Genomic DNA, 23902 nt, shown 5'->3' on the forward strand with positions numbered 1-23902 from the left:
GGGAATGATAAATAGTAGTGTTATTCTTCCCAAGAGGCCTGACCTCCTTTCAGCTTCATCCTCTTCCACATTCCTCATTTAGCAGCACTGGTCAACCCTCTTCACTCGAAGCGGACCTTGAACTTGTATACTGGAGGGCCACTGCTTAGAAACAATTCCGTCTCTCTCCAATATTCTCACTGTGTCCTACACTATTCATTCTCAGAGCCTCAGATCTACTCTGCTTCTCAGTAATTTTCAACTTCACTAGCCTTCTCTGTTATTTATCCAGGCCTTTATGTCAATACTGGACCTGAGATCTTGAGGAAAGGTGTTTTCTTGCGTAGCATATTGGAAAAATACTTCCTCTCCTCGCCGGGCCTCAAGTTCCTTATGTGGAATGAGTCCACTGGACTGGAATGACTAAAAAAGTCCTTCCAGCTCTGAGATCTTAAATTGACAGAACTTAAGTAGCAAGGACCTTGTAGATTACCTTGTTGATTACCTAGTCCACCCCTCTCCTTTTCCAGAAGAGGAAACAGTGCTATTTTTTCATGGGGGAAAACTTAGTGCTATTCTGCCTGGTCTCCGGGGCAACGCTTCCCAGAGGGCACGCGGCCTTGTTTTCCTATCGGTGCAAAGGGGCACTCGGCGCCTCCAGGGCTCTGGGCGCCGGAAACACGTGTGTGCTCACCTACGTGTACACACGTGAGCACACCTACAGCAGCAGGGGGCGCTCGGGCCGGCAGGGGGCAGCACAGACCCGGCTTGCAATTACCCGGCGCAGCCCCGAGGGAGGAGGGCGTGCTGCAGTCCCGGCGGCGGCGGCGGCGGCGGCGGCGGCTGGAGGTGCAGCCTCCCAGGTGGGAGGCGGGGGCTGCGGGCGCAGGAAAAGGCGCCTTGGGAGCGGGCGCTCGGCGGGGCCTCCTCGGGCCCCGGGCGCGACGCGGCGAGTGGGAGCGAGCGCGCCAGGACCACGCAGGCGCCCTGCTCCGGCTGGCCCTCGGCCGGCGCGCGGCGCGGGAGCAGCCCGCAGCCCGCCTCCTGCGCCCCCGGCAGCCCCCTGGCAGCCCGCAGCCGCCCGTCGGGAGCAGCCCCTCGGCAGCCCGCGCAGGCCGCCGGCCCGGGAGAGCGCGCAGCGGCGGCGGCGGCGGGACGGCCCCGAGCGCGCCCTCCCGCCTGCGGCCACTCGCAGCCGGCGCTGGCCGGGCCGGCGCGCCCCGCAGGCGGCTAGAGCGCGGCCTCGGCCTCGGCGCGGGCTAGCCGCGGGCCGTAGCCCGCGAGAGGCGGCGCGGGCGGCCGAGGGCACTGACGGCGTCGCGGGACGCTCCCGGGCGGCGGCGCAGCGGCAGCGGCAGCGCAGGGGGCGGAGGCAGGGGGCGCCCCCAGCCAGGATGCTGCGGTTCCTGCGCCGGACCTTTGGCCGCCGCTCCATGCAGCGCTACGCGCGGGGCGCGGCGGGGCGCGGGGCCGCCGGGCTGGGGGACGAGCGCGATGGGGGGCCACGGGGGGGCCCGGCCGCCGCCGCCTCCTCCTCGGCGCTGCCCGCCGCGCCCGGGGGCAGCGTGTTCCCGGCTGGCGGCGGGCCCCTGCTCACCGGCGGCGCGGCCGTGCACATCTCCGCCGCCGGCGCCGCCAAGGCCACCCTCTACTGCCGCGTCTTCCTGCTCGACGGGACCGAAGTGAGCGTGGACCTGCCGGTGAGTGACGGGGCCAGTCTGGGGCACTGGCACCTCGCGCCCCTGGAGGCAGCTCCCCCTCCCCCAGTGCTTGCCTCGGGGGCGCTTCCCTTGCACCTCCCTGGGGATCCCCTCCCCCATCCCCTTCTCCGAGCACTCCTCAACCCTTTTTCTTCTTGGGCCACCCCGTCCCGGTCTCTTCCGGGGCCCCACCTTTGGCCCGCGCCCCCTCCTTGGCACATTGCGCCGCGGGGTTGTGATTTCTCTGGCGCCCACCTAGTCCTTGGGGCCTCGCCCCCTCCCCAGTACACACGGTCCCCAAGTCCCGAGACCCCGCCCCCCCTGGTGTGGGTGGCCGGCGCTCCCCTTCCGTCCCTAGCTTCCAGCAGGGGTCTTCCTGATACTGGGTTATTGGGTAGAAAATCTCAAATCAATGTGAGGCCGTCCCGGGGTGTCCAGCTTGTCCCCCCTCAAACTCGCCATCAGGCCTTGATGAGACAGCAGAGAGGAGATCCCCTCGCTTGCTGCTCGGCAGGCGCCCCAAGTTTGGGAGGCGGGGGTTAGACCATTTCTGCTCTCTGCTGATCCCTTCTGGATACACCCCATTCCCATTCCCTGAGCCCCATCTGCCCCGCAGCCTCCTCGCAGCGGGTAGGGTGACTTGGGAGCTAACTCTAGAGTCGGCTGTCTCAGACCTGCCTGCCTTGCACCGGCAGAGCCCTTTGCTGGGGCGCTGGGAGTCGACCCCGGGGTGCCCGGGGGGCCAGGCGCGCCTGACTTTCTCCCTTGGGCACCGTGCGTGGGGTCGGCGGGGCACCTCAGGGCGGCGGCGCCTGGGCCTGCGTCCCGGGCACCCGCCCACAGGTGGTTGCACCCCCGCCCCGCGCCAGCTGAGAGCTGGGCCGGCTCTGCGGTCCGCTGCAGGGCGTCCAGTTACCAGTGAGTCTTCCTGGCTGAAGGGGCCAGATCAGATCAAATCAAACCACACATTAATCGGGCGCCCACTGTGCACCCGGCGCTGCGGCAGACGGTGCCTTCGGGAATTTCTGGGTGTGACTGAGGACACAGCGGTAATTGAGCTTTAGATGAATGTTACAGATCATCTCGAGGATGTCAAGGGAAGAAATAACATACCCGGACTTCCAAGGAAGTATATAGGCCTTCCCGGGTGGGAGAAATGTTTGGACTTCATGAGAGAACTAGGAACATGTGAAAAGGGTCTCAGATGGGAAAATCAGAGCCTGCCTGGCTTGGAGTTTAACGCTTCCCGGTGTAGGCTGAATTTCGAGACAGTTTCAATTTATGGCAATTTTATTTTTGTGGTTCTTTGTGCTCTCCATAAGATATCATTTTGCTATGAAAATACCCTTTTGGGGCCTTTTTATTGATGGAAAAGGAGCCAACATTCGGGTGCTTAGAGCTGTTGCCTTTAAAATAGCATAAAAATGTTACTGTTCCCCAACAATGAGGCTCTCCAGCTTTTTATTCAGCTGGGAGAGGAGGCCTGAGGAGCCGGGGAGGAGGAGAGGGGAGCAGGCTGCCTCTGGAGTGGGCAGCTTGTGTTAGGAGAGGATGTGGCGTAGTTTGCATCTCGGATCTGGGAAAGGAATGCTATCCTTGGGAAGTTTGACAGTGCTCCTTGCCGGTGGTTTTCTCATCTGTTCCCTGGGGATGATTCGTTTATAAAATGTATTGCTTGTCAGCTCCATGAGACAGGCTTAAGTGGTGTGCATGGTGAATAGACCCAAACAGGTACACAAATGAACAGGTTGGGACAGGAAGGCTGACTGATTCCAGCCAGTGTAGCCCTCAATGGAGCCTGGTGGGGGAAGGGGATATTTGCATCCTAAAAGGTTTCTTCACTTTATAAAAGGCTGCTTGACAAAAGAATTCCCCCGTCCCAGGTATTCCCAGGACGGCAAATTTCTTGATTCCTCTGTGATGTGACTTAGTGAAGCCCACATTGTATTTATGCGCGTGCACACACACACACACACACACACACGTGTATATGCCCCCTGTCCACAGGCAGATAAAAAGCAAATGCTGGCTTGTGTCACATGAGCTCTCAGGGAGGAAAGATGAAGAAAAATCGCCAGTGGGCACGGCTCATCGATTTAAAGATTTATTAGATATTAGGACTGCATCACAGTCTCCTACACTAATCTTCCCAGATCTGAGTGTGTGCTCCTGTAATTAATTCTGAGTTACGAGGTTAACGCCAGGCGGCCAGCTCCCCAATGCATTTGTAGCATTTGCTGCTCCTCAGACCCACTTCACTGGGCTCACTCTTTATGCTGTCCTTTTTGGCATTTGGCCCCGCTTGTCATTATTCTCTTTTGTGTTCCTGGATTTTTACCGCTTCCTGGGCCCTGGTGTTGCCTTGCTGCTTGTCGCAAGATAGGATTTACCTTTGACCGTGATACCCCAAGCTGGCTTCTCAGGCACGCAGGGACATTGCCAGGCTAAATGTCTCCTTTGTAATAAAAACCCTCAGGCGGCGTTAGCCTTGAGAATTCCTTTGCTCAACCTCCTAAAAGTTGGCTATGTGCTGTCATAAACCTTTTTATTAGCCCTAGTTAGGATGCTTGTGTTCTGAAATTGTCTGGAACACAATAACACCCTCAGTGTGACCGTGCTGTGGCACCTCAGTCCAGTCCAGACCACAGTTATTGGGCGTCTCCAATGTGCCAAGCTGTGTGCTGCAGACACAAAGGTGAATGAGATGTGGCCTGGAGGCTCTTGGGAAACGCAGGTGAAAACACGTTTCTTTTATTCTGGGTGATGCTAAGTGATATGACTGGCACACCCAGACAGGGTGCTGTGGCCGGATGGGATGGGGGAATCGGAAGGACTTCCAGGAGACTTTGACACTTGAGATTATGGGGTCTCAGATCCAGTGTCCCTTGGCAAAGCCACAGGCCAATTGTTGTATATAATAAAGAGAAAAGTAGCTGCAATTGTTTCTTCTGACAGGGCTTGGAGCCCCCTTCTCTGGTGATAGGTTGAGTCACCTAGCATCCCTGAGTGTTCTTTTTTTGTTTTGTTTTTTGGATATGGGGTCTCATCTGTCACCCAGGCTGGAGTGCAGTAGTACGACCACAGCTCACTACGGTTTTGATCTCCTAGCCTCAAGCAATCCTCCCACCTCAGCCTCTCTAGTAGCTGGGACTGCGGTTGTGCACCACTACACCCGGCTAATTAAAAAAATTATTTTTATAGACATGGGGTCTCACTGTATTGCCCTGGCTGGTCTCAAACGTGTAGGCTCAAGCGATCCTCCTGCCTCAGCCCCTAACAGTGTTGGGATTACAGGCATGAGCCACTGCGCTTGGCCCCTGGGTGTTCTTAGTCTTTGCTATGGATAGTCAGCAGCTTTCCAGTCTTTGATAAAATAAAATGTGAATAAAAGGATCTTTTAAAAAAAATCTATAACATGCAGTCTAAAGTGGACTTGCTGTACAAACCCAGCCTCCAGATGAGCCCTTGCTCGCCCTACCAACCAGAGTGCCAGCCTGAGCCAGTCCTCTTCAGAAACCCTGGCCCTGCCTTCGACAGCACCTCCCTCTCCTTAGCCTAGCCCAGCCCTGCCCAACCCTCAGGTGTGGTCTGGTCAGAGCAGGGCAGGACTCCCTCCCTCGGCCTGCCCTAGACGCTTTCCTTCTATTAATGCAGCTGAAGATCCCATTAGTGTGCTTGGCAGCGGCACCCACTGTTGACTCATATTAGCTCTCTGTTGACTAAATCCCTGGCATCGCTTTTGCTCGTGTGGCTGTTGCTCAGCCCCGCCTCCCGTTGCCCTGTGTGCTCAGTGTGGAAAGCTGTTAGGATGTGCGGTCGGCCAGTTAGCACTCCCGCCATGCTTTGGAGGGAACGGCCCATGGGCCATTGTTGCATTTGGTGCACTTGCCTCCCCTGCATCTGGAACTCAACATCGACTCATTGTGGTCCAGTGTAAACATGGAGGATTTCAGAATTCGAAGATCTACCTTTGCATATTGCACCCTGGCTCTGCAGCTTTGGGCAATTGCAGCTCTCTGAGCCATTGACTTCCTGATCTTTCAAATGGGGATGTTGGGAGGATTTGGTGACGGGAAGGCCTCACGGTGCAACAGAGTGCTGAAAGGTTGCTAGTAGGTTGTAATCTTAGAAACCTCTCCTTCCTCTACTTTGAACTTTGGAAAGATTTGAAGAAGTTTCTAGTAATAGACATTAAAAAAAAAAAAATGCTGTGCCAGGCAGGCTAACCATTGCTTGGCTCTTCTTTAGTGGAAATTGGAAGTTGGATGTAGTATGAGAAATGCTTTTTAAAAGTTTCACTTTGGATGTGAAAAGTGATGTTTTTTTCAGCAAAAACAGGAGAATCCAGGTTTTTAGAATTTTAGGACTGAAACCTCTGATCTCACATAACATACATGATACAACATAAAGGTCATATGGCTTATTTTGGAGTTGAAAGGGACCCTGGACAGCACCTCCCCGGCCCATTGGAGAAACTGGGAAGCTGTGGTCTGTGGCTATAAAGTGACTTCCCTTCAGTCAGTCAGTGAAAGAGTTGGAACCGGCTGCTTTGGGAACCCTGATTGTCAACGTCTGAAGGTGTCGAGCGTAGGGTCAGCAGTGGGAGGGAAGACTAACCCCACGTCCTAACACAGGATCATGGAAGAAGGATGGGGTACATTCCTGGCAGTTGGAAATAGAACAGATTTTCCCAAACAGTGGAAAAACTCGAGCAAAATGATCCTAACTTCAGTGTTCACAAAGTTCATCTGGGATTTTTTTTCTTCCATTAAAATTCCCAGAGCACACCCCGAGAATTTCTTGATTCAGTATATCAGGAAGCTCAACTTTTAACAAGTTACTCCAGGTGATTCTGATGCAGGTGGTCTCTTCACAGCCAGTGAAAAATCCTGGCCCTAGAACTGTGAGAACAGAGGCAGCTACACCATGCATTATAAACTGCTGTAGCAATGGGGCGAGCAATACCATTGCTGTAGCAATGGTAGGGGGGTTGGCAGTCTTTGAGCTGGGGTTTGACCTGTACTTTAGGGAGCCCATTTTTGTCACAGTGGAGTGGAGGGCTAGGGGAGGGACTGGAGACCAGTCATGCCATTGCAATTGTCAGGTAAGGGGTGATGAGGGCCTGGCTAGGAGAGGGGGGCAACGGTAGAGCAGCTCACAGGTGGAGTCGGGTGAGTGTGTTGGGGAGGGTGAAGGTTTGAGATAGAGCTGTCTTCACTCTTGGTTGGGAAGAATTAAGGGACCCGCAGGAGGTTGAAGACAGCTTCTCATTTCTACCCTTTCCCAAGGCTCTGGCTGCCATTGGCACCCTGGCTTATCCCAGGGCTCTGGGTGGCTTGCTTTTTTTGCCCCTGTAGGGTAGGTATTGGCTAAAGGTGGCCTTCCACTACTTGCCCCACCCACATCCCCTCTCAGACCTGGAATGAGGCCTTGGATATCTAGTAGGTCATGAGTTTGTGTTATTTTTGGGTATGCCTTCTTTGTTTTAAAAGTAAGGCTGAGGTGGGGGGGGGGCGGTGAGAGAGGGGTAATGAACACCCTTCCCAAAGCGGGTGTCGTGATACAAGCAAGAGCACTAACTCCCCTTCTATACTTGCTGGATTTGTCAGTGTTAATAAGGGGCGGGGGTTGGCCTGCAGGGGGAAGGGGCCGCAGCCCAGCCTCTCCAGTGCCGGTAACATGACCCTACACTGGTACAGGGCTCTGAACAAATATTAACTTGCTAAGCACTTTCACGTGCATAATCTCATTGAATTCTGTTCCTAGTACCCTGCAGTGGATGAAGGCACAGGTCTGTTTCGTTTTGAAATAGCAGAAGGTCGATGGGGGTGGGGCCTTCCCTTAAATTCTTGCGTGGGGACTTAGAAAAAAATCCAGCCTGGCAACCACAGAAATCCTCCGCCTACCATTTGTCCTCAAAACACGTGTTCCATCCTTGCCCACTGCTTGACTTCCTTTGGCCGGCTGGGAGTGGGCTCCTCCCCGGGCCTCTCTCTGCCCTGCCTGGAGCCTTCTCCTCCAGTGGGAACTGCACTCCAGTTTCCACCTGTAGCCCGTGGCTGCTGCCTGAGGGCAGGGTCAGCTGCTGATTCATCTGGGTGTGTTTTCCAGGTTCGTGTGTGTGCTCTCCTTTCATTTCTCGTTTACAATGCATTCATCGAAGACCCATTTGAAAATACACAAAGGTTGGAACAACATCTACAGTTTCATTAAACACTGTTAAAATAGGGGTGCGCATTCATCTGTGCTTTATTTCATATTCAGATATAAACATGTTTTTAAAATGATGAACTTAAGTGGGTTGATGGAAGTCTCTGTCTACTCCCACCTCAGCACAGTTGAATAAGGATGGTCGACTTGGAGCTTGTATCTCTTTAGGGTGAGGCCCTCGGCTCTCCTCTCTACATTTCCTGGGACTCTTAGCTGGGGTGGGGAGCCCCCAGTGCTGGTTAGCCATCTGCGCTGTGTGCTGCCTGCTGCCCCTCCCTTGGTAGGAAGCAAGCTGCCTGGCACTCTGACCCTCCTCACCACAATTACTTTCTCTTGCTGGCAGGTTAAAGGTCTTGTTGATGTGACCTCAGAGTCCCCTTGCATCTGAAAGCAGCTGCTATGGGGCAGTCTCGACTCTCGCCAGCCCAGGATGCCTGTGACTCTGCTACCAGCCAGATCTGATCTGGCAGAGTGGGGCTGGAGCCGGGCAGCATCCGTGGTGTGCCCCCCCACCACCCTAATCCCTCTAATCTCACTCCTTCTGCAGCCTCTGTGGCCTCTCTCTAGAGCTGGATTAATTTTACTAGTCCCACCTGATTTTAATTTCTGGTTTATTTTAAATTGTTTTCCAAAATGTTTTTGTTTGCTCACAATATGTTTTCTTCAGTCAGCAAAGGCTTACTGAGCCCTTACACTACATTAAGCATGGGGGAGGGGTATCAGAGAGAGAAGAGTGTTTCTTAAGCTCCCAGTCTTGAGGGGCAGACAGAGTAAACAGATACCCATAAACCAACATGGGGTGGTGCCAGGGGTGAGCAACTGAAGTGTGGGCTGGAGTTGGAGAAGGTTTTTTTTTTCTTTTTTTGGTAACATTGGGGTCTCACTATATTGCCCAGGCTGGCCTGGAACTTCTGGCCTCAGGAGATCCTCCCACTGCGGCCTCCCAAAGCTCAGGGATTACAGGTGTGAGCCACCACACCCGGGCAGCTGGAGAAGGTTTGGTCCCCAGAGTGACAATGGAATTGCCCCAGAGGATGTGTAGGAGTTCAGCTGTGTCTGGGTGGAGGGAACAGCAGGTGGAAACGCGTGGAAGATGGGGGTCAGAAAAGCCCCATCCCTGGGCTCCGGGTTCCTTGGGGTAGGGGATTCAGATGAGTTCTGGCTGTATGCCTGGATCTTAAAGGAGTGAGCGAGTGAGTTGCCTTTGAAATGAAGGTGATGTTGGGAGCCCATCTAGGTGATTATCTTGTTGAATCCTCACAAAAACTGTGTTGATGGTTACTGTTGTTATTCCTGATTCGTAGAGGAAAGAATCAGGGTTTAGCAGACAGGTTAAGAAACTCGTCCAAGGTCACGTAGCTAGTAAAGGCAGACTCTAGCTGGATTTGTGGTCTGGGAAGGTCTCTGACAGCACAGCTGGGCGAGGGGGGTGGGAGGGCTCTGAGCTTGCCCCAGAGGTTCCGAGCTGGATGGGGACCCCTGAGCCCCCAAAGGGTTTCCACCTTTGTAGGCCACTTGGGATCAGATTTACTTCTTTAGTTAGACTCATTGAATGTCATTTCACTCGAGTGCATAATGGTTTGATGGCCATAATTCAACACTCAGATCAGAAGTAGGTGATGTTTTTAAAAAGTGCTTAGTAGAACAACATTAAAATTATCTCAAAGAAAAACATTTTCATATTCCTATCCTGCTGCATAGCAACTGGTTGGTTTCACTTTGTTCCTTTCCATCTTTGTGCTTTTGTATACATGTTTATAAGCGTGGTGTATATCCTTTAAAACATTTTTTTCTTTTCTCCTCCCTATCCACATTTCTTGACAGGCTTCTCACCAGTTTGGTGCCCTCTTTTGTGTGTATTCTAGAATACTTAAATTCAACTCTTATTCTCTGCTGTGTGTGATGTGGTTTGAGTGAGTAATACCTGTCTCTGGGGGCTTGGAGTTGATATGCAAAGCACCTGATCACTTACGCGTCAGGCAGCCCCATCTCCAAGGCATGTAGAATCTGTGTTGCTTCCCTTAATCACTGCTGCCTGGGAAGGTGCACGTTATCATCCCCTTTGCAGATGGTCTCGGAGAGCAGATGGCCTCGGGCCACTCTGCTAGTAAGTATGGGAGAGCCAGATTGAATTTAGGTTTCCGGACTCATTTTCCAGTGCTCTTCCCCTCAGCCCATGCTGTGCACACCCAGCCTTCCTGTGTTAAATATGTGTTCTCTTAGAACTCCCTGGGAAGGTCAGAATTTCATGCAGTAAAATCCCGTCTTTTCTGAACCACTTTGCCTTTCAGCATCTCTGGCATTTGGATTCTGTCTACCATTTCTCAGCATTTTTTGCAGGTTCTTTTCCCCAAAGTCATAGCTGGCTGAGTGCCCAGCATTTTCTTCATGAAGCCAAGAACTGGAAGATGATATCCCAAGGGTCCTGTCCCACCTGTGGGATCATCTGGTGCTTCTTTGTTACCCAGCTCAGTCCCCCCGGGTGGAATGGTCTACCCTGCAGCTGTGAGGATGCCAACTGCCTGGTTCAGCGGGTGCCTGCAGAGCTGGCATCCCTCAGCTCTGTGGTTTCTTTTCCATGCCTGTCTCATGAGCTGAGTGTTGTCTGCAGCATAGCATTCGCTCAGGTGCGTTGAAGTCAGCCTGATAATGCATCTCCTTTGCTCTACCTGTTCACTTGCTGAGCTGCACCTACCCTGAATTATGATTTTTTTTGAAAATCATGGTATTAATATAAATAACATAAAATTTACTATTTTAACCGTGTTTAAGTGTATGCAGTTAAGTGGCATGATGTACATTCACACTGTTTTGCAACCTTCACCACCATTGGTCTCCAGACGTTTTTCATCTTCCCAAACTGAAACTCGGTCCCCATTAAACATTAACTCCCTATTTTCACTCCCCCCAAACCCCGGGCAACCACCATTCTACTTTTTTGTCTATGAATTTAGCTACTCTAGGTACCCCATGTAAGTGGAATCCTACAGTATTTGTCCATTTGTGCTGGCGTATTTCACTTAGCCTAGTATTCTCAAGGTTCATCCATGTTGTATGTAGCAGGTGCCAGAACTTCATTCCTTTTTAACGCTGAGTAATGTTCTCTTGTAAGAGAATACCACTTACAGTTTATCCATTCATGGATTGTGGATGTTTATGCAGGTCTGGACCATCTTAACTCGGTCCTACCCATTCACTTGTGGCACTGCCACCAGAGACTTGGATGTCCCCAGCCCTCACCTCGTGGTGTTATTCTTGGATTCTGACACCTCTTCCCTGGGACTCTTCTGCATCATGCTGATCATCTTCCAAGGCTGTCTGGGCTTCGTTTGGGGGTGTGTGGCAGACAAGTTTTCTCCCCCTTACATTTTTGTCTGAGTTGCGCAGTGTTGGCAAGCCCTCTGTCCAGCACATTCTTTAGATTTTTAAATGATGAAATATAAATACAAAAGACTCTCTGTAACATGAATAGTTTTAGAGAAATAACACAATGAACATCCTTGTGCCCACCACCCAGCTTAGGAACAAAGACCACCACCAATGCTGTGAAAGTCCCCACGTGCTCTGTCTCAGTCACATTCCCCTCCCTCCCTCCCTCCTGAAGTTTGTCTTTCATCCCTTTCTTTTCTTTATAGGTTCTCTGCATATGTACGTTTTCCTAAACAATATCATGTTAGTTTTGCAGGTTTGTGAGCTGTATATACATGAATTTTTCCTTCAATATTGTGTCTGTGAGAATTTGTGTCAGTGAGATGACTGGAGTTCTCACTGTTTTGTAGTTATTCCATTGCATGCATATACCGGAATTGATCCTGTGTGGACATTTGGGATGTTTTCACTTTGGAACTATTAGGGAAAAAAAATACCGCTTTGAACTTTCTGGAATTGGTCTCTGGTGTACATGTGCCAGGAAGCATCTCTCCTGGGTGTGTACCTGGGAGGAAGAGTGGGCGGGGCCCTTTATAATCATACAAAATTGTTTTCCAGAGTCCCCACAGCATGTAAAAGCTTCCCTAATCCATTCTTCTCCAACACTTGGCATTGTCAGCTTCTTTGTTTGATTTTACCAGGATAGTGGGAGTTAGTGGCACCTTTGTAGTCTCTACCTTCCCCCAGTTGTTGATGGGGTTGAGTACCTTTCACCTATCCATCTCTCTCTCTCTCTCTCTCTCTCTCTCTCTCTCTCTCTCTCTGTGTGTGTATTTCTTAATAATAGAGATGGGATCTGGCTGTGTTGCCTAGGCCATTCTCAGACTCCTGGCCTCAAGCAATTCTCCCATCTCAGCCTCCCAAAGTGCTGGCATTATAGGCATGAGCTGCTGCATCTGGCCAGGGTTGAGTGTCTTTCATATGTTGTTAGCAATGTGTAGTTCTTCCTGGAATGTTTTGTTTTATGATTTTCACCTGTGTTTTTAGGTGGAGTTGTATTTTTCTCACTGGCCTCTGGACTCCATGAGATTGTCTCCCGTATCCCCTTCCGCTTCTGAGGTCACCTCGGTGGAATAAGGGAGCGAACACTGTAAGCCCCAAGTTGACAAGCTTCCCTGGCAGGTCTTTCCTCACTAAGTAGGAATTAATGTTTTGACTTCACTTTTCACTGTGAATGAGCTGAAGTTGGTTGCTGCTGGTGGCTTTTTGTGAGAGCAACTACGGGATCTATAGTATTCACATCAGCTCTGCCCACTCTTTTTGAAGTTTTTATTATGGAAATTTCTAAGCATATTCCAGAGTAGTGAGAACTATATATGGACCCTAAGTAGTCATCTTCATTTCCGTACTTATCAGTTTGTGGCCACTCTCCTTTTATACCCCTCCCTACTGCCCTTTCCTGATTATTTTAAACAAATTCTAAACATGTAATTTTTTTTTTTTTAAAGACGGAATCTCGCTTCGTCACCTAGGCTGGAGTGCAGTGCGTGATCTTGGTTCCCTGCAACCTCTGGCTCCAGGATTCAAGCGATTCTCTTGCCTCAGCTTCCTGAATAGCCGGGATTACAGGCATGCGCCACCACGCATGGCTGATTTTTTGTATTTTTAGTAGAGACAGGGTTTCACCATGTTGGCCAGGCTGGTCTTGATATCCTGACTTCAAGCGATCCGCCTGCCTCAGCCTCCCAAAGTGCTGAGATTACAGGCATGAGCCTCCGTGCCTGGCCTAAACATTTAATTTCAAACATGTATTTCAGTAGGTATCTCTAAAAGATAAGGACCAGTTTTAAAAAAATAGAGTTGATTGTGATAGCACACACCTGTAATCCCAGCGACTTGGGAGGCTGAGATGGGAGGATCACTTGAGTCCAGGAATCCGAGGCCAGCCTGGGCAACATCACAAGACTTCATCAAGACTTCTAAAAATAATGAACAATTATTTTTTAGTGTCAGATATTCGGCCAATGTTCAAATTTTCTTCTGTGGTTTTCAGCAAGGTTCTTTCATTGCATTTGATAGATATTCTATCTAAGACTCTTAACCTAAAAACCTTCTCTTCACCTTTTTGAGCCATTTATCTGTTGGAGAAGTGAGGCCGTTTGTCCTATTACAGTTTGTTACTTTCCGAGTTTTGTTGATTGCATCCTCAACATTGGTCACCCCTGAGGTACAGTTAGTACCGGGAATGGTCTTATTTCAAGCATCTGATCAGAGCACACAGAGATCAGTAAGATCCTTATCCTCAAGAAGGCTGAGTGGAGATCAGCTGTTGAATGTCTTCCTCGAGCGTGGGTTCTTCCTCCCTCTAGCTCACTCCTGCTTGGGTCCCCTTCACATACTCGGGAGGCCCTCCATGAACCCTTTCTGTCTCTCCTGGCTGGAGATGCCAGCAGACATTTTAGGGAATGCGGAATCAATGAGAAGGGAATTGGGCCGAGTGTGGGACAGCTTGAACCAGTGGAATTCGCCTCTAAGGGAACCGTTGGAGAACACCTGGTCCAAAATCTCATTCTGGAGGCGGCGAAAGGCCTTTCCCATCTGCCTTGGAAGGCTGCTCACTCCAGTCTGCTGCTGCTCACCTGTGGCAAATGAGCAGTAACAAGGGTGTAATAAGTGTAGCTTCCTGCACGTAGCCCCCCAGCACTTATGAGTGATATCCAGCGAGCCTCTTTGCCTCTCTGAGACTCTGCCATCTCTTCTGAAAGCGACCAGGGTTCTCAACCCTGGCACATGAGAGCTGGGGCTTTCTCCAGCTCTCCTGCCCATGTGATGGACGTGGGCATCATCCAGGGAGGCCGGTAGACTGTAAAAGCCTACCGGGGTTAGTTATTAACCTGCAGCGTACTCTTGACAGCCCATTCCATGGCATTTCACCGACTGGAGTCCTTTTATTGCTCTTGCCTGCTGGGGCCTGAGACCCAAGGCCCATATCACCTCCTGCTCAGTTGGTTACAATCTGTATTGAGTGGCATCAGCACTGCTTTGATGGTAGCAAGAATGGCTGGTTAAAGTCCAGGGAGGGGCCCAAGCTGGCTTGGAACTGGCCCAGGTCATGCACACAGCCAGCAGTGACACATCCAATGGGACACTCCAGGATGAAACCTGAGAAAGGAGGTCTGGGATATGGGATATTGTAATGGGAGAGCAGGAAATTTAAGGTCGGAGGTATTTGTTTAGGATACCTCAGTATTCTAGAGCTATGGGATTTATTTTGCTTTGAAGTCCAGAGGTATTTAGCTTTATTCGAACAGCGATGAAGTTCCTCTTAATTAAAGACGCTCCTGGAAAAAAAAAAAAGGAAAAATTTAATGCTGTCTTTTAAAAGGAAAAGGATTGTATGTACTATAATAGAATTACTGTAACATGTCGTTTATTAACTCGCTTCAGGGAATGAGCTTTTCCACATAGGTAAGTTTTCCAGATAGTTACAGTTGCATCCATTTACTGACAAGAACTGTTTTATTTCAGCTATTTCATTTATTTCTTGAAGAAGAAAAAAAAAACAACAACTGCAGCACATCTAGTGTCTGTAAGGCCCTGTGGGAGGAATACAAAATGGTCAAATGTATGGGCGTTGCTCTAAAGGAGCTCATTTAGGGTGGGGTGTGGATGTTAACTGCATTACCTTGACTTTGCCTTGGTGGCCCCCAGTGGATTCTTGGGTCAGCTCTGTATAGTGTTCCAGCCTTCAAAGCATTGCTTTACTCTGCCTTTTCGAAGGCTGGCTGATTAATAAGTTAATACAACAGTGGTTTTTGATGTTTACTGCATGCTTAGAATCTTCTGGGGAGTTTTTCAAAGTCCAGCTTCTAAGCTATACCCCAGACTACTGCCACCAAGATTGCTGGGCTTGGGAGGTGGGACCCCTTCACCAGAATGTTTTTTTTGTTTTGTTTTTTGTTTTTTGTTTTTTTTGCTCGCTCTGTTGCCCAGGCTGGAGTGCAGTGGCACGATCTTGGCTCACTGCAACCTCCGCCTCCCAGGTTCAAGCTATCCTCCTGCCTCAGCTCCCCCGTAGCTGGGATTACAGGCGCCTACCACCATGCCTGGCTAATTTTTGTATTTTTAATAGAGACGGGGTTTTGCCATATTGGGCCGGCTGGTCTCAAACTCCTGACCTCAGGTGATCCATCCCCACCTCGGCCTCCCAAAGTGCTGGGGTTACAGGCGTGAGCCACCACGCCTGGCCCAGAATGTTTTAAAACTCCCCAGGTGATTCTGAGGTGCAGTCAGGTTTGAGAAACAATGTTTTACAGGGCTCCTTCCCTTCCTTTTGTGTGGTGTTGTAGGTTTAGATCAGGCTTTCACCTTTGATCATTTCATTTAATCCTTATAGCATTTACTCGAGAGAATTTTGGGTGTTCTAATTTTATAGAAAGCTCACCAGTAAGATTTTGGCCCCATATCCCACAGCTAGTAAATACAAAACTAGACTTAAAAGTCATTTCCAGGCTGTTCAAGTCCACTTCTCCGGTTTTTCTTCACAGCCGTCACTCTAGTGGCTCTCTGGCAGCTCTCCAGTGTCCCCTTCACTTCTCACCTGTGTATCTGTACCTGTGCTGCCTTATGTTTTAAATTTAATTTAATTATTTTTTTTGAGACAGAGTCTCGCTCTGCCACCCAGGCTGGACTGCAGTGGCGCGATCTCGACTCACTGCAAGCTCTACCTCCCGCATTCAAGCGATTCTGCTGCCTCAGCCTCCCAAGTAGCTAGAATTATAGGCACTGGGTCACCATGCCCAGCTAATTTTTGTATTTTTAGTAAAGACGGGGTTTCACCATGTTGAACAGGCTGGTCTTGAACTCCCGACCTCAGGTGATCCGCCCACCGCAGCCTCCCAGAGTGCTAGGATTACAGGTGTGAACCACCGCGCCTGGCCTTTTATTTTTATTTTGATTTTTTGAGACAGAGTCTCCCTCTTTCGCCCAGGCTGGAGTGCAGTGGCGCAGTCTCCACTCACTGCAACCTCCTCCTCCTGGGTTCAAGTGATTCTCCTGCCTCAGCCTCCCGAGTAGTTGGGATTACAGGCACCCGCCACCACACACAGCTGATTTTGTATTTTTAGTAGAGACCGGGTTTCACCATGTGAACCAGGCTGGTCTTGAACTCCTGACCACAAGTGATCCACCCGCTTTGGCCTCCCAAAGTGCTGGGATTACAGGCCTGGGCCACCACATCCGGCCTGTGCTGCCTTCGTATTGGCTGATTCTTATCCCTTAAGGGCGTAGCCATCTTTCAGGGCCTGTCTCAGATGATGCCACATTTATGAAGCTTATCCCATCATTCCCCCCATCCTCCTACCCCCCCACCCCACCTTCCCGCGCTTCCTCCACTTCTCCCATATAGCATTCGCTCTCCTCCTAGGAGCTTGCAGGGCATTTTTTTGCCTTGGGTGGGACCTAGCACATGTTATAGTAATTATGTAGTAATTCAAGCAATAGATGACATTATTGACCTTTTTAGTTTTTGCAAGTGATTTTTTAAATTGTAGTAAAATATACGTGACACAAAATCGACCATTAGTGACATTTAGTACGTTGACATTGTTGAGAAACCATCATTACTATCTGGCTCTGGAATATTGTCATCACCCCAAAAGGAAACCCTCTACCTGTTGAGCCGTCATTCCTCCCCTGTTCCTAACCCCGACAGCCGCTAATCTGTCTTCTGTCTCTCTGGATTTGCTGTCCCTGGGTATTTCATATAAATAGAATCATGCAATATGTGGCATTTTATGTCTGGCTTCTTTCACTCAGCATTATGTTTTCAAAGTGGATTGACCATTACATTGTTCCAAGCCCTTTCCATGGCTTCACTCTGACCCCTCATCCCCCCATGGAGTAGGCAGTTCCTATTGTTATCCTCATTATATAGGAGATTGAGGCACACAGAGATCAGGCAACTAGGAGAGAACACACAGTGCCTAAGTACTCTTGGCCCCTGCACTGTCCTGCTGGTGTCTGCTGTTGACTTTGACCTTTAGAAGGGCAAAGATGAAACATCAAGGAAGAATTCATCTATGGTATAAGAACAACATATGATACGGCTCCAGGAGCAGAAATCATTAGAGGTGCCCCTCGGGACTGCAGAACAGAATTCCTGGGGTTGATTGTGCGCTTAAAGTTCTTGGCTTAATTGGAGTGAATCAGTATTGCTGTGAATTTCCCTCAAATGTTAGGGGTCAAGTATAGGATTGTATATCTAGTATTGGAAGCCAGCTGGCGTTCTAAGACCACTGAAATGTTGAGGAATGAGTCTTAAGGACTCAGAATGGCAGAGGTACCCCAAGTAAAGGTTTCTTTTCAAAGTAGTGCTTACTGTGTGCCAGACACAGTTCTGAGCACTTTATGTATCTTTACTTGGTTAATTCTCACAAAATCTTTACAAGGTAGCTACTGCCCTGTTTTATGGATAAGGAAGCAGAAGTGCAAAACTGCTAAATTACCTCATCAAGGTCTTGCCACTAGAATGTGGTGGACCCAGGGAGTCTGGTTCCGGCATCCATCTGCTTCATTCTTTTCCCTTTAAAAAATTTTAATTTTCTTTTTTTGGTTATAACATACCTTTCCCAAGACAGTGAGAACAGAACAGCCTAGTTGCTTGAATAGGAAGAGAAAAAGGGAAAAAACATGATGGGAAAAGCACTGATTTTATTTTTTATAAAACTTATCCGGTCATATCAGTTCTGTGCCTTTAAAAAAAAATAAAAGGCTGGATGTGGTGGCTCACACCATAATCCTAGCATTTAGGGAGACCGAGGTGGGAGGAGTGCTTGAGCCCAGGAGTTCGAGACCAGCCTGGGCAACATTGCAAGAGACCCCTTCTCCACAAAAAGAAAAGAAAAGAAAAGAAAAAAAACCCAGCCAGGCATGGTGACTCACACCTTTGATCCCAGTACTTTGGGAGGCTGAGGTAGGTGGATTGCTTAAGCCTGGGAGTTTGAGACCAGCTTGGGAAACTTGGTGAAACCCTATCTCTACAAAAAACAAAAACAAAAAAACCCAGCCAGGTGTGATGGCGTGCACCTGTAATCCCAGCTACTTGGGAGGCTGAGGTGGGAGGATTGCTTGAGTCTGGGAGGTGGAGGTTGCAGTGAGTCGAGATCACGCCACTGTACCCCAGCCTGGGAGACAGAGCAAGATGCTCTCTCAAAACCCACCCCCCAAAAGAAATCCACAACTTATAAAAATAAAAGTAATACATGTTTATTTGATAATGTTTAGGAATTATTGATTTAAAAAGTTAAAAAAAATTTTTTTTTTATTTATCACTTTCACCAAGTGATCACCACTTCATTAACATTTTGGTGTATATTCTTGCCTCTTTTTTTCTAAGTATGGAGAAAAAAGTTTTTTCAACAAAAATGGGATCATACTATGTATACCCTTTTTTTCCCCTTTTTTTCTTTTCTCTCTTTTTTTTTTTTAGAGATGGGGTCTCAGTCAGTCACCCAGGCTAGAGTACATTGGCATGGTCATGGCTCACTGCAGCCCAGAACTCCTGGGCTTGAGTGATCCTCCCGCCTCGCCTCTTGAGTAGCTGGGACTACAGGCGCATGCTACTGCGCCCAGCTTCTTTTTTTTAATTGTGATAAAATGTAAGCTTAATCTTTATATTACACTGTCTCTTATGTTTGAGGAAAAGCTTAGGGACATCTGGTTCTCATCATGGGAAGGAGAAATCTTATCTTTGCAGCCAGGGAGGCAGCTGCACCCTGGTACAGAAGGATCCAGAATGGCCATGCTGTGAGAAGTCACATTACTGGGCCTTTATGACTCATCATAGGACCGAAGTTGGCCAGCAAGCTCTAAGATCCTGTGGAGAACGTTGGATCTTCGGGTGTGTTCTTAGTTCTCATATAGTCCCCTAGGTCAGGATACCTCAGTATCCTGACAGGGATGACATCCCTGTCAGTCATGGCAGAGGAGGTTCTGCAGTTCCAACTTGGCTAAGGAGGTAGCTGTTTGGGGCTGAATTGTGGCCCCCTCCATTTTCCCCAAATTCATCTGTTGAAGTCCTAACCCCCAGTACCTCAGAATGTGACTGTATTTGGGGATAAGGTCTTCAAAGAGGCATTTAAGTTAAAAGGAGGTCCCAGGGCAGGCCCTAATCCAATATGACTGGTGTCATCTAAGAAGAAGAAATGTGGACACAGACCTGTACAGAGGGAGGACCATGTGAAGACACAGGAGAAGACGACCATCTACCAGCCAAGGAGAGGCCGAGAGCAATGAAGAGACAGGCATTTATTGAGGACCCGCTGTGTACACAGAACCAAGCCAGGCTCCAGGTAGATAAAGACTAAGTCAGGGATGCCACTCTTTCCCTGAGTAACTGCCACTTGGGTAAGAATATGTGTCTTTTGCATCTGCAGAGAACTCTATGGTTTTTACATGCTTTTACCCAGTTTTGGTCTACTTGCTTCTCTGGGGATGTTGAAAGTTGACTCTTGGTGGCCAGAGCTCTGGCATAGTTGTTTTGCTGCACTTGAGGTGCAGGAACTGGCATCTGTTACATGGGACTAAGGGAAGAAGCAGGACTTGAATAGTTTATTGACAAAAATGGTTCTGAATCCAGTTGGAGTTGTTTGTTTATTTATTTTTGAGACAGGGTCTTGCTCAGTCTCCCACGCTGGGGTACAATGGCGCGACCATGGCTCATTGTAGCCTGGAATTCCAGGGCTCAAGAGATCCTCCCACCTTAGCCACCTGAGTATCAGTTGGGGTTATTTTTATCGGAAATATTTATCTCAACGCGTTGTAGCTTACCCATATAAGATGGCACAGGAAGTATGTAGATGTGTCTACATGAGATTAGCCAAAACTGCATATTGAAGGCTTTTTTAATTCATATGCATTATACTGAGTGAAATTAACCTTAAAAGAGTAGCCTCTGTATGATTCCATGTACACGCAGCTCTAGAACTGGCAGAACTAATCTGTGGAGAAAACAAATGAGAATAACTGTTGCCTCGGGGATAGGGAAGCTCAGGGATTGACGAGGAAGGGGACTCCAGGAACTTTCTGGGGAGATGAGAAGGGGCTGAGTGGTAGAGGAGTGTGGGGTACACCAGTCCATTTGTCAAAGTAGGATAACTTAGATTTGTACATTTCAAGGCAAATGCAATTTACTACCATCCCCAAAAAAGTATAAAAAAATTAACGGTGGGCCAGGGAGGAATGAATAGAGGAAAAGATGATACATAGTGTTGATCATTGTCAAAGCTGAGTGACAGGTGTTTACTGTACTCTTCTGTTGACTTTGTGTTTATTTGAAATTGTAATCTTTGTTGATTCCTCCTTCTGAGAAGTCAGCCTGTTGCCTCTTGGGGCAAATGCAGGATCTCAGGGCGGTGGGGCTAAGTGACGGCAAGAAGAGGGTTTGTTTTGTGTTTTCAAATTGCCATTTTATTTTTATGTTGTTGGAAATATCATTAGTGATGTGGAATAAATTAGGCATATGTAAAATTACAGGTTGAGCAGGGCTATGGTGGCCATGAGTATAGGTATAATGAGGCTATTATTTTTTGTTAGTTCTTGAGTGATGGCTCATTTGGGTAGAAATCCTGTTAGTGGGGGCAGTCCTCCTAGGGATAGTAGAGTAACAGGCACTATGGATGTTAGTAGTGGTAACTGATTTCACATATAGGATAGTGATAATGTTGTAGCACTTATATTTGTATTGCTTTTTTTATTGTTGTTGTTTATTTCTTTGTTTTTGAGACAAAGTCTTGCTTTGTCGCCCAGGCTGGAGTACAGTGGCACGATCCTGGCTCACAGCAATGTCCATCTCCGGGGTTCAAGCGATTCTCCTACCTCAGCCTCCGGAGTAGCTGGGATTATGGGCGCCCATCACCACGCCTGGCTAATGTTTATATTTTTAGTAGGGACAGGGTTTCCCCACGTTGGCCAGGCTGTTCTCAAACTTGTGAACACAAGTGGTCTGCCTACCTCGGCCTCCCAAAATGTTGGGATTACAGGCATGAGCCACCATGCCTGGCCTGTATTTGTATTGAATAATATAAATATGGTTACTGTTAATATCAGGTAAAGTAATGGATTTAAGATTGTGATGGTGGGGTTGTAGGTTAAAATTGCGGCTGTTCAACCTATATGAGCAATTGATGAATACGCTAAAATTTTTTGGAGCTGCATTTAATTGAGTCTCCCTCAAACTCCCACTGAGATGGATAGTGCTGCCGTTGTTAATAGTATATTTAGGTCCATTGAGGGAAAGATTTGGAACATGATAGAAAATTTGGGCTAGTTTTTGTCATGGCCCCAGCCACCCTGGCTGTAATCGCTGGACTTGGGTATTCTCTGCCCTGTCGGTGACCGTGAACTTTTAGCTTCTTACCTCTGGCACTTGCCACCGCCCTGTCCCTTCGCTTTCCCTTTTATCTGGGAACAGACCCTCCTCTTCGGTTGACTTTGTCCCCCGCCCCACCTAGTCTCTTCTTATCTCTGCCTCCTCCCTCCTTCTGTGACTCGGAAGCCTTTCTTCACTGTGGTGAATCCACTTGGGTGTTATTTCTGTTCCCCGTAGGGTTATGTTATGGCACTGGTGTGTCTTTGTTCATAGCTGCAAGCTCTGCTGTGAGTGCGGGGATGGGGGTGAGTGGACCATCCCCACACAGCTGTAAAAGAGGCATGCTATATGATTCCATGTGTATGAACTTCAGCACAGGCAGGAGGAATCTGTGGTACCCGTGGGAGGAAAGGAAGGGGTAGAAATTGGAAAGAGGCACACAAGGAACTTTGCGAGGGGTGAGGAGTATTGCTGAAAATGTTCTGTATTTTCACCTTCATGGTGGTTGCCAGGCACATTCACTTGTGGTGATTCTTTGAGTTGTACATGTATGATCTGTGCACTTTTGTCTAGGTATGTGATGCTTCAATTAAAAAAACAAAACAAAACTTGCTGCACATCGTGGCTCATGCCTATAATCCAAGCACTTTGGGAAGCTCAGGCAAGAAAGAGAATCTCTTGGGGCCAGGAGTTCAAGACCAGCCTAGGCAACATAGCAAGACCCGCCCCCCCATCTCAACATAAAGGAAAAAAGTCACCTAGGCATGGTGGTGCATGCCTGTAGTCTCACCTGCTCAGGAGGCTGAGGTGGGAGGATTGCTTGATTCCAGGAAGTCAAGGCTGCAGTGAGCCATGATGGCACCACTGTACTCCAGCCTGGGCAACAGAGTGAGACCTTGTCTTAAAGAAACAAACAAAAAAATCTAGAGAGCCATACAAGGTTCTTAAAAATCTTCCCATTCTACCTAAATAAATAAATAAGTAATCACATTTGTATACTTCCTTGAAAGATTGGAAGATCTGATAGCACGGTCTGATTTCCCATGGAGTGGCAGTTGGCTAGACCTGTGTAGTGACTGCCCACCTCCATTCCTCATAATCCACTTCGCTCGTTAGAATGTCCCCTGTCCTTACAGCATCCAGCAGGAATTCCTCAAAGTGCCTGGTGTGTGGGTGGCAAATGTGTAACCCCATTGCAGAATTCCCTCCTATTTTTGCTTCTCTAGGTATCTTAGAAGGTATAGGGACTGTGGGGGGTTCAGTGCCTGGTCTGGTGGTACTCTTGCAGGGGTACCTTTGGACATGGTGTACTTTTTTTTGTAAGAATACTTTTGGACAATAACTGGGACAGTGGAGCCCTGTGTGCTCAACCATTCCAGATAAATTTGCTCTGCTTGAACTGGAGAAAATTGGGGTTAGCGAAAATTGGTCAACTCTTAGCAGTTAAAAGATGACGAGACGTTACCTAGGTGTTTGGTTCTGTAAATCATTTCCTATTTGTGTCTTCTAAAGTAATATTTCATCATAGTACCAGTTAACACTTGTTCCTTGGCATTCAGTTGTTGCTTTTAAAAATGCGTATATGGGCCAGGCGCCGTGGCTCACGCCTGTAATCCCAGCACTTTGGGAGGCTGAGGTGGGTGGATCACAAGGTCAGGAGTTTGAGACCAGCCTGGCCAACATGGTGAAACCCTGTCTCTACTAAAAATACAAAAATTAGCTGGGTGTGGTGGCAGGCGCCTGTAATCCCAGCTACTCAGGAGGCTGAGGCAGGAGAATTGCTTGAACCCAGGAGGCGGAGGTTGCAGTGAGCCGAGATTGCGCCACTGCACTCCAGCCTGGGTGACAGAGCAAGACCTTGTCTCGGGAAAAAAAAAAAAATCATATATGATTGGGAAATTTTCTTCTTAGTGAATGGGTAAGGAAAGTCTAACTTTTTGTGTGGTGAACTTATAGTCAAGATTCTATTCACAGTGGCTCACCCTAACCACAAACCACAGACCTCAGGGAAATAATCTTGATAATCTGTATAAATCCAAGCCTAAGGAGAGGCTGTCAGCATCACACCTTTCTTTTCTCCAGCTGAACGTGTCATTCTCTGCCTTCTTCCTGCAAGAGGCAGTGACTTTTTTTTTTCTTAAGACTACTGACTCACCCAGAAGAAAAAAGGCTATCTATAAAAAAACAACTTTATTTGTATACTCCTCCATCAGATGAATGGATAGTGATGCCTTAGTTATAGTTTTATGACCCTAACAGCCAAGCTCACCATAGA

At 48.6% G+C, this 23902-nt stretch overlaps 1 protein-coding gene across 9 annotated transcripts in view; it reads left to right on the forward strand.

The window, feature by feature from the left end:
• Positions 1-777: 777 nt before the first annotated feature.
• Positions 778-23902, forward strand: part of EPB41L4B (erythrocyte membrane protein band 4.1 like 4B) — a 148361-nt gene continuing 125236 nt past the window's right edge. For 6 of the 9 annotated variants that reach the window (XM_016961401.4, XM_016961404.4, XM_016961407.4 and 3 more), the window contains exon 1: positions 1374-1679. In XM_016961401.4, the coding sequence (XP_016816890.2) occupies positions 1374-1679 (306 nt within the window). Of the gene's footprint in view, positions 1680-23902 lie in introns of all 9 variants that reach the window. The other 3 variants (XM_054658372.2, XM_016961406.4, XM_016961408.4) reach the window with 2 other exon arrangements.

This window comes from Pan troglodytes, chromosome 11 (genome assembly GCF_028858775.2).
Source record: "Pan troglodytes isolate AG18354 chromosome 11, NHGRI_mPanTro3-v2.0_pri, whole genome shotgun sequence".
In the NCBI taxonomy this organism is placed as follows: domain Eukaryota; kingdom Metazoa; phylum Chordata; class Mammalia; order Primates; family Hominidae; genus Pan; species Pan troglodytes.